The sequence below is a fragment of the Heloderma suspectum genome, chromosome 8 (genome assembly GCF_057233095.1).
Source record: "Heloderma suspectum isolate Gila_16-S chromosome 8, 16-S_ref, whole genome shotgun sequence".
Lineage (NCBI taxonomy): Eukaryota > Metazoa > Chordata > Lepidosauria > Squamata > Helodermatidae > Heloderma > Heloderma suspectum.
The window spans coordinates 46168805-46183110 of record NC_139465.1 but is presented as its reverse complement, the minus strand read 5'-3'; the positions used below and the strand labels follow the sequence as shown (position 1 = coordinate 46183110).

At 48.7% G+C, this 14306-nt stretch overlaps 1 protein-coding gene across 1 annotated transcript in view; it reads left to right on the top strand.

Moving 5' to 3' along the window:
* The first annotated feature begins 5597 nt into the window (after window positions 1-5597).
* CNGB1 (cyclic nucleotide gated channel subunit beta 1) overlaps window positions 5598-14306 on the top strand; it is a 34650-nt gene continuing 25941 nt past the window's right edge. Inside the window, exons 1-5 of the mRNA XM_084812275.1 lie at window positions 5598-5881; window positions 7347-7503; window positions 8145-8261; window positions 11430-11587; window positions 14004-14162. Coding sequence (XP_084668401.1) covers window positions 5650-5881; window positions 7347-7503; window positions 8145-8261; window positions 11430-11587; window positions 14004-14162 — 823 coding nt within the window. The 5' untranslated portion in view covers window positions 5598-5649. The remainder of the gene's footprint in view (window positions 5882-7346; window positions 7504-8144; window positions 8262-11429; window positions 11588-14003; window positions 14163-14306) is intronic.

The window sequence follows — 14306 nt, the reverse complement described above, 5'->3', positions numbered from 1 at the left end:
CTTTTTTTCTGACAGCCTCATCTTTCACAGCTCCGTGGCAGGCAGGCACATCACAGTCCTCCATTCTAGGACTAGCTGTACTATTGAATTTGGCCAATGCAGATTGGTTATAATTTTGTTTCCATTCATGTTTTAATAAGAATTCAACAAAATCCACACTTTTCATATTTGGGACAGAAATAACTTGAGATTTCAAAAACTAGAACGTGGGATAAAGTGGAACTGACCAGTCACCCACCCCAAGCCACAGGTTCCCCATTCCTGCTTCAAAGAGTGCGGAGGAGGGCATGTGACGGAAGTGAGGCTGGAAGGCCCAGTTGTGTGGCATCCTCACCCCCACAGGGCCGGCTTTGTGCCTGATATTTGCCTGTAACAATTCAGTGGGGATCACAAAACGACATCCGCCTTGGGCTCTGGGGTGAATAGGGTGCCCTATCCGGACTAGCTTCAAATGTCGGCTCCTGTCCTGCCATTTACAACCATGGATGGGGAGCAATAGCATGAGGCAGAGATGGCCAGCATCTTCACTCCCACGAGCTGCTTTATTTTCCATATGGTAGCCAGGATGACAGGCTAAAGTATACAGCACTTTCGTTCCCCCAGATAAAGTTGCTTTGGTCTAAGGCAGGTGTGTTGGACCTCTTTCAGCCCGAGGGCCAAATTAAACTCTGAACAAGCTCTTGGGGGCTGCATTTCAGTAGTGGGACCAATTAATTAGGGAGGCGGTGGGCTCTCCCACACTGGAGGCGTTCAAGACGAGGCTGGACAGCCATCTGCCTTGGATTCCTGCATTGAGCAGGGGGTTGGACTCGGCTTTGTAGACCCCTTCCAACCCTACTATTCTACGATTCTATGATTCTTCCTGCTAGCAACTGAGCCTTAGGAGAGGCATTTCAGCCTTTCAGAATCGGGGGAAACCACGCAAAAGCCAGGAAACCACCAAACCATCGGCAGTCAGGGGAAAGGGAGGGGGCAAACCCTTGGGGAACTCCTGAGGGCCAGATCTAGCCCTCAGGCAGGCTGGTTTGGTCAGGGGGGCTGAGGCTCCACACCTTGCCCTATAGGAATTATATTTGGGGGGGGGGTGTTTCATGTTCCTTGCTGCTTCTTGCTGGGATCCCTTGATTAGAAGGGTAGAAGTTGCGGCAGACTGAATGAGGGGCAAGGGATAGATAAGCTACATGCTCCCAGGTTCCACACAGGAAGCAGAGAAAACAGAAACAGGCAGGAAGTTTCTAAGAGCCAATCCAGGTAACATTGGCTGCCCTCCTGCTGAGGCCAGAGTCTCGCTGTGGAGTGGTGAGATGGAATGGGTGGTTGACACAATCTCCTTGGCAAGGCAGAGTGCATCTGGCTCCTTGGTTTACCACAGCCTTTCCCAACCCGGTGTCCTCCAAATGTGTTGGACTACAACTCCCAGCATCCCCCAGCCAGGTTGGGGAAGGCTAGTTTATCAGGCAAATGGAGGCACTGAAGCAGTTAGGGCTATGAGAGGACCTGAATACAAGTGGTGGAGGACTCACAGTGAGAATGTAATCAAACACGCATATGGGCTCATGTGGTGGAGATGAAGAGGCACTTCTTCTCTGCCACCGTCACATCCAGCAGACCATCTGGGGGTGGCCTGGGGCCTGCTTTGGTTAGGCCCGTTGTGAGAGAGAGATGAGAACCCTAGGAGGCCTTCTGTGATGGATTTGTATGGCATATTGAGGATAAAACGGCTTCCATTAATTCCATTCTTAATGCCACAACTGTAGCAGGTCCTAGGGACATGTCCAGGAAACCGTCTAGTCCACGTTTATGGGATGAGTTCAGTTGCTCTGGCCTGAGGATGCAGACCAGGTGCTTGGAGGACTTTGGAGGACCTCCTGTTTGCCCAACCCATGCCCTTCCTAGCATTTTACATCTAGCAGAAGTTTGTTACATCTAAGAAATGGGTGTCCCCGCCCAGCCACCTTGAAGGAGGCAATGGTGCAATTGATCTTTAAGACCTCCTTGGACACAGACAACTGGAATAACTATCAGCCTGTTACAAAAATTCCCTTCCAGGGGAGCCTGCATGTAGGCTGGTGGCTGCCCAGCTCCAGGCTCTCATGGATGAGACAGATTATTTAGATTTGCTTTACTCCAGCTTCAGCCCTTTTTCAGGCACTGAGGCAGCCTTGGTCACCCTGATGGTCACCCTTGTCTGAGAGACAGGAAGAGTGCAACTCTTTTGGTTCTCCTTGAGCTCTCAGCAGGTTTTGAGAGGTGGATTGGCACTGTGATTTGGGAGCAGGGTGCACGGTGATATCTCAGCTTTGCTCTGAGATTCAGGGATGGTTCCAGAGGGTCATGATGAGAGAATTCTGCCCAGTTCCTTGGCACTTGTGCTAGTGATTCGCAGGAGTCCAACATGTCCTCCATGCTTTTAAATAACTATATTAGGGGTACACAGCCTTTTTGGCCCCAAGAGATGTATCAGGTGTCTGCCGAGGTGCCAGCAGCCACACATATATGCGCAACCACTAGAACACACTCAGACACACATGTGCAACTCAGATACTCATTCACATTCCCCCCACAGAGACACACAGACCCTCTTTCCCCTCCCAGACATACACTCTCTTCCTCCCAGGGCTTTCCCTTGCTAGTATTACCAATTCCCTGATCTCCAATCTCTTAGGAGAGATTGGAGATAAGGAAAAGTTCTCCCTTGCTAGTGCTAACAAGGGAAACCCTAACCCACAGCTCCATGGGCCACACTGGAAGTGGTTGAGGGCTCACACGTTGTGCACCCCAGATCTATATGAAGTTGCTGGGTGAGGTAATCCAGGGATTTGGGGGTGAGGTGTTCATCAGTATGCTGATGACACCCAGCTCTATTTCTCCTCGTCTTCTGAGTCCGGTGAGGCTGTCTGGGAGGCGGTGCCTGGACTCAGTAGTGGTCCGTATCAGAGCCAACGATCTAAAGCTCAATCTCAACCAACCAGGGGATGGTATTCAACCAGTTCTGGATGGGGTTGCACTCTCCCCTGAAAAAGCCCATCCTCCTCTGGGTTCCTCCTCTGACATGTGCAATTTCAATGGATGTTAGCTGCAAGGGGACAAAAAGGGGGCTTGGATTTTAGGGGTTCTTCATTACCTTTTATTGGTGTGCTTTACATTTTTGCCTTCATTTCCTTTATAGGCATCCATCTGATGGCTGTGCCGTTGCGGTAGCTGCTTCAGACAACGTCGAGGTGGTGGATGCCATCTTAGACCCTTTTCTACAGGTTCATTGGTTATTTATTTATTTGTTTATTTTATCTATATTTTTTAAGGCCAGGATCTCTTCTCGATCATCCCAGAGTGCAGGACATGGAATCATGGGCTCAAGTGACAGAAAGCCAGATTCCAGCTGAACATCAGGAAAAACTTCCTGACTGTTAGAGCAATATGACAATGGAACCGATTACCTAGGGAGGTGGTGGGCTCTCCCACACTGGAGGCATTCAAGACAAGGCTGGACAGCCGCTTGTCTGGGATGCTTTGACCTGGATTCCTGCAGTGAGCAGAGGGTTGGACTCGATGGTCTTATAGGCCCCTTCCAACCCTACTATTCTGTGATTCTGTGATTCTGTGAAGGTAGCTCGTAATTTTTAAAAATGTTATAAAATAACAATAAAATAAAACACTGAAGAGTAGAACCAGATAACAATAAGATAACAAAGGGCCTCAGATTAAATCTAGTGTTCTATGGAATAAAAAAATGTTTGCAGTTCTCCTGCATATTGTCAGGAATGAATGGAGCCAAATAAGCCTCTCTAAGGAGGGAGTTCCACAGCCTGGGCCCATTACCAAAAAGTCCCTGTCCTGTGTCCCAGCAAGCCATATTTGAAACAAGGCCTCCAGTGCTGAATACCATGTGAAAACAAGTTCAAGCAGGAGGACATGGCCTTTCAAATCCCCAGGTTCCAGGCCTTTCAGAGTTTTATCAATTACAATCCAAAAATCCACAGTTGGGTAACACCTTTATTAGGACTAATCAAAATTCCCCCAAATGTGCAAGCTTTTGAGCTTTCTAGAACACTTCACCAGGTTAGATGGTCCAAAACGCAGGAGATGGTAGAAGAAATAGAACAGTCCAAAAATTTGGCCAGATGTTGTGCTTGTGATGTTTGCAGTTTAGATAGACCCAGTCTAAAAATGGAGATTTCCAGTCTGAATGAATTAGCCCGTGGTAGGTGTTGCAGGTACCAGATTATATCTAGTGATACATTTTGGGTTAGAGAAACCATGGCTAATTTTCCTTTCTGAAAACACAAAGGCCAGCTGTAACTTGGATCTGCCTCTGGCCTTGAGAGAAACACACAAGTCCTTCAGTCGGCATAGAACAGAAGTTCTGAGAAACATGTCAGTCCTTCTATTAGCAAAGCCAGAGATTAATTTTAGGTGGCGCACTAGGTAAAAAAGTAAGTTGAGGCCAAAGGTGAGTGTTTGGTGCAAACATCAAGAGTGTGAAGGCAGCTTGCTACAGAAAGCAGTTTAAATAATCCACTGGGTGACTTCTGCAATCAACTGTTTTCCAGTCCTGGGGTCTGGGGCAATCCTCATCTACATGTGTTAATCCCAAAGAGGAAGGCTCAGCTCCACATCAACCATATACATTCAGTTTAACAACAGAAAAGACAGATGGCAGACTTATTTTGTTACCAAGAGAAAAATAGCAAAATTGTTATCTAAAGCTCTGTAGAGATTCAGTGGTATGCATAAGTAGCTGATACCTTGATCTAGCAATTAAAAGCACAACTGATTTTTCCAAATCAATTAACAACAGAAGGAATTACCATTTTAGTTCTAAGACTTTTATGATACATTTTAAAAACGATCCTTCCTGTTTTTATGTGAGAAAGAATGGGATGTTTTTCTTACAACTGTGCTTTAGAATAATATTATGTTTTGTGTTTCAACAAAGGCAGAAGAAGCAGAAACGGCTCTCATTGCACCTGAAGGTACTGTACATCACACAGAATGGGGATGTGCAGCACAGCATTGTGGACACACAGCTCTGTCCTATTCTCCGCCACTGAGCATGCATTGACCATTTTGTTCTAGGGCAGGTTGTAGAGGCACATAGCTCAGCATGCTCATGCACAGAAGCTAACCTTAAATGGTTAGAAAGAGAAAATGTTGCATCACACAACCTCCAGCTGTTGCAAAGCACACAAGCTACAAGCAATCAGCAAAATACATATTTTAGAGCAGTCTTCCCCATGCTCGTACCCTCCAGATGCTTTGGACTACAACTCCCATAACCCTTCTCCACTGTCTATGCTGGCTGGAGCTGATGAGAGTTGTCGCCCAAAGCCTCTGGAGGGCACCATGTTGGGGAAGCCTGTTTTAGAGGATCGTGTTTTTGAAAGCGCTTGAAGATACACAAGGTCTTTGAGGAAAGGTGATGTGTGTTGAGTCCACTACATTAAAACTGGCCCAGATGTGTCCTGTTTGCTTGGTCATGTTTGTGCCTCTTCAACAGATGTCACCAACGATCCTGTCCCCAACATCCCCTCAACCCTGATGGTTTGGAACTCAGCGACACCATCTTTCTCACAGAATGTTGTATTTTTTTATTGCAGCTTCAAATTCCCGTGACCTTTGCTTCAAGCGTCTGTCTAGCTGCCTAGCACCATGTCCAAGCAAAACCAAGATGTTGAGTTAGCTCGCCTGGTACATGACAAACCACTGGACCATCCAAACACCTCCCCTTCCCGCCACAGCATAGCTGAGCAGTTGCCTAATGTCCCCAGCTACCGCACCGTTGCTGCCTCTCGCATTCCTGTCCTTATCTCCAGAAAGCAAAAGGCTGGTGTGACAAACCCCAGTTTTTTGAAGGAAGAAGCATCCCTCCTGCGTGCCCGGGGTAATGTAGCGCTTGCCATGGCTTTGTGCATGCAGTGTGGTATGTCAGGCCTCCGTCACGTTGTCTGCTTTTATGTCTTGTGACCTCGTTTCAAAATATGTATTTCCAGTAGTCATGACTTCCAGAGGGGGAAGCTGTATTTCTGCAAAAAGAATAGAAAATCCACCACATAGGAGAGCTGTCTTAAGACTATCATATCGTATATCTTGTGACATCACTGCCCTTATCATAGCATTGCAACATTTGAAAGAGTAACTTGCAAGTGGACTTATATTTGGATATCTGGTCTGCTTTTACTGAAGTTTATGTGTAACCTATTTTTTTCCTCTTTGTTTCTCCCTAGAATATTGTAATATTTGAAACTGCGGATTTTACAATATGTTGTTATATCTTAATTTTTTCTGTTTTTTAATGTTTTTTGTTTGTTTGTTTGGTTAAAATTCTCCCCCCAAATTTGACAACTTCACATGACTCATACTAGAAGGATTTCCTTCATCTTGGAAACATTGGTGAACACTCTCTGGAACAGTCTTCCCCAACCTGGCGCCCTCCAGATGTTGTGGACTGCAGCCCCAGCATTCTGGACCCTTGGCCGTGCTGGCTGGGGCTGGAGTTCAAGTCCAAAACATCTGAAGGGCACCAGGTTGGGGAAGGCAGCTCTACAGAGTAGCAGTGGAGTCTGTGGGGAGCGTCTTTAACAGAAGGAGAAATAAGTCTGCTTGATGAGTTGTTGGGGTTCCAGAGGAGCCTGAACTTTTCACTTTACTTTTCACATTGTTATCAGCCACTTTTTTCTAACACTATAACTTTTGCATGGCTTGAATTTTGAACTACAGCAATGTTCTTTTGGAATTGCATATTTTTCCTTGAACTATGTGTTCTGTGTGTGGTCGCACATTTTAAAAAAGGCCGATAGCATCAGAGAAAAGGTCCCCCATTTCCAGTAGATCTGGTGACTGAGCAGCGAATAGGCCTGGTCACTAGGCCTGCCAAGATAGGTAGATCTAGCCTCTGAGGAATTTGTATGCCAGGGGGCTGTCTTCACAAGCAATTTAGTGCAAAGTTAGAGCAGTTTGAGTTCCTTCATGACAGATGACGTCGTCACCAGTCTGCCACCAACCAGCCACTTCCCTCTTGAAAAGCCGCATTTTCTGAAACATCTTTTACTCCGACTTTTTTACGGAAGCGGCTCCCTGGTGGTTTTACCACAATGTGCCATGCCCCCCCCCCCCAGCACACACACATTACATCCTGGGTGTGCCTCTGTGACCTGGTAGTGATGTGGCCAAGGGGGTGGGATGCCCCATTCCCTCTTTCCCCGCCAATGGAAATAGTTTTTTCCCATTCCCATTGAAAAAACCTGCTTCTTGAGTGTTGGACACAGGGAGCACTGTTGTTACTATGAGCCAGACTTTATCTGGCATGATTGTCTTTCTGGTTCATTTTTGTATCTTTCTTGCCCAAGGATGGCCATCAGGAAGATATCCCACTGTGAACATCCAGAATGTGGATTCGAAGAATGGCTCTTCGGGGCTGCCAACCCTTGCCCACCGTGCTCAGCCGTCGCCCCAGAACAAATCCCAAACTCTCACTGTGCCAGTTGTGCCCATGGCTCCCAAGAGGTATGGACGCCAGCCTTTAAGTGCCTCCATTCTGTCTTATAAGGTCTGTGCCTGGAGGCAGAACGTCTGGTCCAGGATCCAAGTCTGGCCTCCTGTGGTCCCAATCTGACCTTCCCGGTCCCCAATTGGCCGTACCCCTATCCCTGATCACCAGTCATTCAGTGGTTTCCTGGCAGTACCCTCACCCCCCAATTCTAAAAGATTAAAATGCTTCTCTCAAGGCTTAGTTATTAGCAGTAAAAGCTTTAAGCTAAGATAAGCTGGTAATTCTGGTCCCACCCCCTTTTGCCTTTGGCCCTGCCTGCCACTGAATGTGGCCTTCAAGAGCTTCTTCAAAATGGAATTTGGCCTGAAAGAGGTTCAGCACCCTGGTTCTAGGATCTGCTTGCATTGTGCCTGTGGGTTCTGCATCAGAGTCTTAGGACGCTTTCCACTGGGGAGTAGCTAAATAGTGTTCTGCAGCGGGTGTGTAAAGGCCGCAGTCGGTGGTATGGATAACGTGGTTGTTGTACATTTTAATGGACTAACAGAGAGAAGGTTCTGGTGGTGTGTTCTCATTCTTGTGTGCAACAACAGACAGGAGAATGAAAGCATCCCCCCAAATCTGACCATTTCCCCTCGCAAATTATTTCTCTCATTAGGAGGAAACACTCTTCCCAAGAAGACGGCACGGAGGAATCGAGGGTGCCCTCTCCAGGGCAGTCTCCAATCAAAGCATGGCCGGACCAGTCCAGTCCACAGGGGGATGAGCAGACTGGGTACAATACTAAAATCTTTCATTTCGCGATGGCACGTGCAGCCCACCCTTTCTTCAGGAAGGTCCGGGCAGCATGCATGAGGTTCTGTCTTGTTCTCTTGGCAAGGTTAGGCCCCAGGTGTCTGTTTTGAGCGGCCTAGCTGCAACTCTGCAACCGTCACAGGGAAAAAATTGGACCAAATGTATAACAGAAGCAGGAGATCTATGCCTTTAGGAGAGGAGGGTGCCTCCAAAAGTCAAAGCTATGTTAATATAACTTGGCAAGACTCCAGAATCCGAAATCCTGAGATGTATTTCTCAAACACCACATCAGCTGAGGCAGGACCCTCCTTCCTCAGAAAACCCTCCCAAAGCCAGGAAAGGGAGCAGCATGGCCGATTTCTTGTTGAGGGCAGGGGGGCACCACCCACCCTCCCATCTGCCAGACGCCCTTCCCCCCAAAAGTCACCTTTGCCATTGTGCCACGGCCTGCAGCTTGGGGTTTCTTTATCTAGCTCGCTGCAGCCTGCAGTGCTCCCTCCCTCCCTTCTGCCAGGTGGCTTCCTTGCCTGCCTCGTGTCCAAGCTGGGCATGCTCATGATTCCATTCCTATATACACTTAGCCTGGGCAGAGCCAATCAGGACAAAACTGGGGGAATCAGGCCGCGCATTCGCCAGGCCCTTCTGCCTCAGCTTAAGTGTATTTGAAATCTGGGCAGATCCAGGCTTCACCTTGCACTGCATGGGGAGAGGCGAGAGGAGGGGGTGGGTGGCTCTGCATTGCAAACTGGCACAAGGACTTTGGGGAAGTTCAGTGTTCAGGTAGCTCCCAAGAGGTGGAGATTTCCCACCTTTACATGGCAAAGATCCAGGGCTCCTTCACACGGAGCGTTTATCCTGCGATTGAGCTTGCTCCTTCACGGACATTTGCAGGCTCTTTACATGACGCAGCGATCATCCTCCAGGGCGTCGCCTGCACTAAATGCCCTTTGATCTATCTATTTCTAGATAGATTGCAGATAATGAGCTATCAACTTACCCTGCTGTGTTCAGCTTCAGTTTCCTCCGTGAAAAGAGGGAAAGCAGCAAGAAGAGGAGCGAGATCCATGAAAGACAATGGAGGACTCGGAGATGGGGAGAAGGAGGGGGAAGGGGGTGGGGGGAAAGGAAGCAGTGAAAAAGGGAGTCGTTGTGATCCTGCATTTAAAACGGAAGCAGAAAGCCCCGTTTTAAATGCAGGCTTTTAGGCTGGTGTAGAGATGCCCCTAAAGGGGAAAGGTTTTCCCATGGCCAAGTAATAATAGTAGGTGGCTGCCGGTTCAGGGACGTTCCTATGTAAACTGGGGAAAAGTCCAGCAGGTGACCTGACCTCACCTCTTTTACCTTCTGGCAGAAATAGTTAACAGCTCAAAAGACTTAAAGTGGGAGGGGGACTATGAATTTTTCTTATCACTTGGGGTAGTGTGTGTGTTTCGCCACTTGTCTCAGTGAGGGGGTGTCATACGGCCATGTATTTCCACAACTGAACCCGCATACGCTGGGTATATGAATGGATATATGAAGGCAAAACATTTTTTAATGGGGCCAGAAAGGCCATTTAAGCACAAGGTGGCTCAGGAGTCAAAACAGGCTATTAAAGAAAAGATTTGTACATAAAAAAAGAAATATTTTCACCATCTTTATGAAAATTGCAAAGGAGATTTTCTGCTTCAGCAAAACCACAAGAGACCTTGTTTTATATAAGGCTACAGGAAAAATGTGGCAAAGCAAACTACAGAGGTGTCTCGGTGTACTCCAACCATCCACCAGTCAGTCATGAACCTCCTGGCCAGCTGCTTACAGCAGGGTGCCTAGGGATGGCAGAGAATTCCGACACAGATTTCAGTGAGGCCGAATGCACTGGCATTCGGCCCCCCGAACTCCGTGGCGGAACAGCCTGCCACCCCCCCACCTCCCCACAGATCCCCCCGGGACGAGACTTACCTGGGGCGGATGTTCCGGATGGTGGCAGCTCCAACGGCGACTGCGGCGGCAGTGGCTGGTCTTTCGACTGGCTGCTGCGGCCGCCATTTGCAGTCTGGTCTTAGCCGTGATAGGCTACATAAGTCTTTACGTAGCCTATCACGTCTGGGTAAAAAAAAACAAAAAACGGCATACGCAAATGGTGGTGGCTATGGCGGCCGCCATTTGCATTCCTTATTTTTCACCGTTTTAGTCCACGTAAATATTTATGTAGACTATTACGGCGAAAAAAAAGGGTAACGCAAATAGCGTAGTGGGTGCTATTTGCGTTCCTTTTTTATTCGCCGTTTTAGCCTACATAAATATTTACGTAGACTAAAACAGCGAAAAATAAGGAACGCAAATGGCAGCCGCTGTAGCCGCCGCCATTTGCGTACGCCGTTGGGTTTTTTTTTACCCAGATGTGATAGGCTATGTAAAGACTTACGTAGCCTATCATGGCTCCTTGGCTGGATGCAAATGGCGGCCGCTACAGTGGCCGCCATTTGTGTCCGCACCAGCCAGTCCACAGCCGGAAATCTGGCTGCGGACGGCCCTGTCCTGGCCGGCTGCTCTGCAGAGCCGCTGCGGAGCAGAGCTGGCTGTCAAGGATTCTGGGTGGGAGGACCGGATCGCCTCCCCCCACGTCAAGGATTCCGGGGGGAGGGACGGAGCACCTACCCCCCCACGAACAGAATCCGCGAAAGGGTAAGTGACTTTCGTACATCCCTAAGGGTGCCCCAGTGTAGCACTCGAGTGGTGCCCATGAAGCTCTCCCCTCCCTGCCTCCTTAAAAACATTGTTTTAAGAAAGACCTTTGAACACGTTAGGCAGTATTCTTCCTCTCCCTTCTCCCCTTTTGACTTGCTACCCCCACCCAGCCAGTCAGCCTCTAACTGCACCATTTCTCTACCCAGCCATGCCACCGCTGTAGCTCACTTTTAACTAGCCAGGCCCCCATGGCAGCCATTATGTGACTAGCCACACCCACCATGGAAGCCATTTTGTGGTGGCACCCATAGCAGTTTCTCAAATGCCCAAATGTGCCCACAGGTCCAAAAAGGTTGAGGACCTTTGTCTTACAGGATGATTGTTTAATCCTGGCCCAAGATTCATCATGCCTGATGAATAAAAAGTTGGTTAGTGAGAAGCCTTCTATTCCTTAATATCTGGGCTGGTTTCTCTGCAGTTTGCCAGAACGGAGCAGCTCAGCGGCAAGCCAAAATAGCGCAGTTATCAATGACCGCTTACAAGAACTGGTGCGGCTCTTTAAGGACCGGACAGAGAAAGTGAAAGAGAAACTGATTGACCCTGATGTCTCCTCTGATGAAGAAAGCCCCCTGCCATGTAAGTGGGCATAGTGCTTAAAAGCAGACTTACTGGCTCTGCTGCTTTAGGGTCTGGCTGTGTTTGCAAGGGGTGAATTGTTTTTATCCTATTTCTGAGTCCTCTCTCCGCTCCTGGATAGTGTTCTTGCTTTCCTTTTTTCTGATGAGTTACCTCTCAAGGGTTACTAATTGCTTATTCCAACACTCAGGCCCAACCCAAGAGATTTTGCTGCATGAAATGGAGCACCAAATCTCTCCCCACCTCCCCAAATCAAGGTATTACCAAAGGCAACCAAGGTATTTTGGTCATTGAGGCAGGAAATCCCACAAGCACCTCTTCCCTTTCCTGACAGTAAAAATACAATAATAATCTATTATAATAAAAGAAGAGTATGTCTGTGTGTCTCTCAGTCTGTCTGTCAGTCTGTCCATCAGTGCCATAGCACCAAGAAAATGAAACCTACTCACCTGAAACTTGACATGAATAGTAAGGGGAACCTAGGGGTGTGCACAGCAGGGTTGTTTAGCTTTTTAAACTCATTAATTAATTTTAATTTAAATGTGTCCAGGTGTTTGGAGCCTACAGTACCAGCTTCAGGCAGTATGTGGGAGACTTCCCTAATCAGCACATCGCTTTGAGGTCAATGCAGATTGAAACCAAGGGAGATTAGTAGGCCGAGGGACAGAGTTATTGGTTGCCTTCCACTCTGCTGTGGGGCAGACCCCCCCCCTGGGAAATGGAGTGCATAGACTCATCCCTCAGGGGGCTATATGGGTACACTGTGGCAGGGGCCATGCCTAGGGGTGCCAGCAGGCATGGCATCAGCAGTGTAGGTTTCCTTGAAGGCTTTGCTGTATCCAACCAAGGGCTACTCCAACCCATGCAAAGCCGGGTCTGTCCATTAATAATAAATAAATAACCATTTCACCACACTGAAGTCAGCCGCCTCCCTGTCCGCGGTGGTGGGGTTGGCCCTGCAGCACTGAGGTTTCTGAAGGCATGTTAACCGAGGCAAGACTAAGCTTGGAAAGAGCTGTGGCTAGAGCAAGGCTGCTGTTTGCAAGAGGTCACCTGCTCTACGAATTCATTCTGATGGGGCAACTTAAGTTTTGCAATGGTCCAGCTGCAAGTCCGTTTTGTTCCCACTCACCCTGAGGGCTGCTGTGTCAAAAGCCTTGTTGACCTATGAAATATCCAGTTGATAGGGCCGATGCACAGTAGCCTTTTTCTGGTGTTTGCCGAAGAGGGGCTAACTGTAAACTCTGGCCCACCCCACCTCCCTGTGTTGATGGGGAAGGTCTGCAAGGGCAGGATAAGCCCGTTCAGCCAAATGCTTACACTGCCCCACACAACTAGGAACCCTGGCTTGTTAGGGCTCCTGATGGCGTAAGGAAGGCGTGGGCCACACGGGGCCTGTGGAATGCAGGCAGCCCCTGTCATGCCCCAGGGTGGCCCCTGTTGCCCTCCATTGCCCCCACTGAACCTATTTTTTTCCCCACGGGGAAAAATTTTTTAAAGCTCCCCCCCCATATACAGAGGCTTGGAATGGACAAATTTAACTTGAAAACATGCCAGATTTGGCCATTGAAGCTTCCGCAGCTTGGAATGGACACATTTCGCTTGGTGGTGTGTTTTTTTGCTTCCTCCCTTTCCCCCCTGATATTTGGTGGCTTAGTGGTGGTGGCAGGAATGCGGCCCATGGAACTGGCCTCTGGACTGCCCAAAGTTGCCCACCCCTGGCATAAGGCTTTGTAACAGCGTTCAGCCGACCGCGGTTGCAGTGTCCTTGGCAGACTTTCCCTGCCAACACAGGGTGGCCAACCATGGAGAGATGGGGCCAGTATGCATGTCCCTGGCCCCCTCTGTGCTTCCATTTAACCACATGTGTGATGGGCACGGCCAATGCCAAGCACTCAGCAAGTCCGGCAAGTCCAGCACAGGCCCGAGGTCGACAGAAGCTGGTGAAGTGAGGGGGTGTAGAACCTCTTTCAGCCCGAGGCCAAGTTCAGTTTTGGAGAAGCTCTTGGGGGGCTGCATCCCCATGTGGGTGGGGCCAAAGACAAAAGAGGCTTGGCCAAAAACACCCCAAACACCGGCGTATTTTAGCTTAAAGCTCTTAATGCCAGTAAAGCCTCAGCAGAGGCATTTCAACCTCTTAGAATGGGGGAAATACTATATCAAACCCAGGAAACCACCAAAAGAACAGCAGTCGGGGGGGGCATGGCCAGCTGGGGACCCCCGGTGGGCTGGATTCGGCCTGTGGAGCTGATGTTTGTCACTCTTGATATAGTGAATTGGCCCTGGCCCAGCATGTATGATGCTAGAATAGCTGCAGCCTCCATGCGTCTGGTATTAGGGGTGATCAGAGCCTGGCAAAACAATTGCTTGATGAAGAAGTTCTCTTTGGCTTGATTTATTCCATTTGTTACCATAGCACCTTCCAAAGAGAAGCCTCCAGAGGAAAAAGGGGAAGAAGCTGAGAAAGATGAAGAGGAGCATTACTGGGAAATGTGCTGCTGCAAATTCAAGCATCGCCTGTTGCTACCCCGTGTGAAAAAATGCCAGTTCCCCAGCAGTATTGACCCCCTCACCAGTAAGTGACGAGGATAAGGCTATGTAGGAGAGAAGTTAAAGGTCAGGGCTGGGCTGGTTGTTTGGTATGGAAGACTCTGCTGGAAATATGCCGTAAGCGAGAGCAGCCTTCCCCAAGCTGGTGCCCCCCAGACATTTCGGCCAT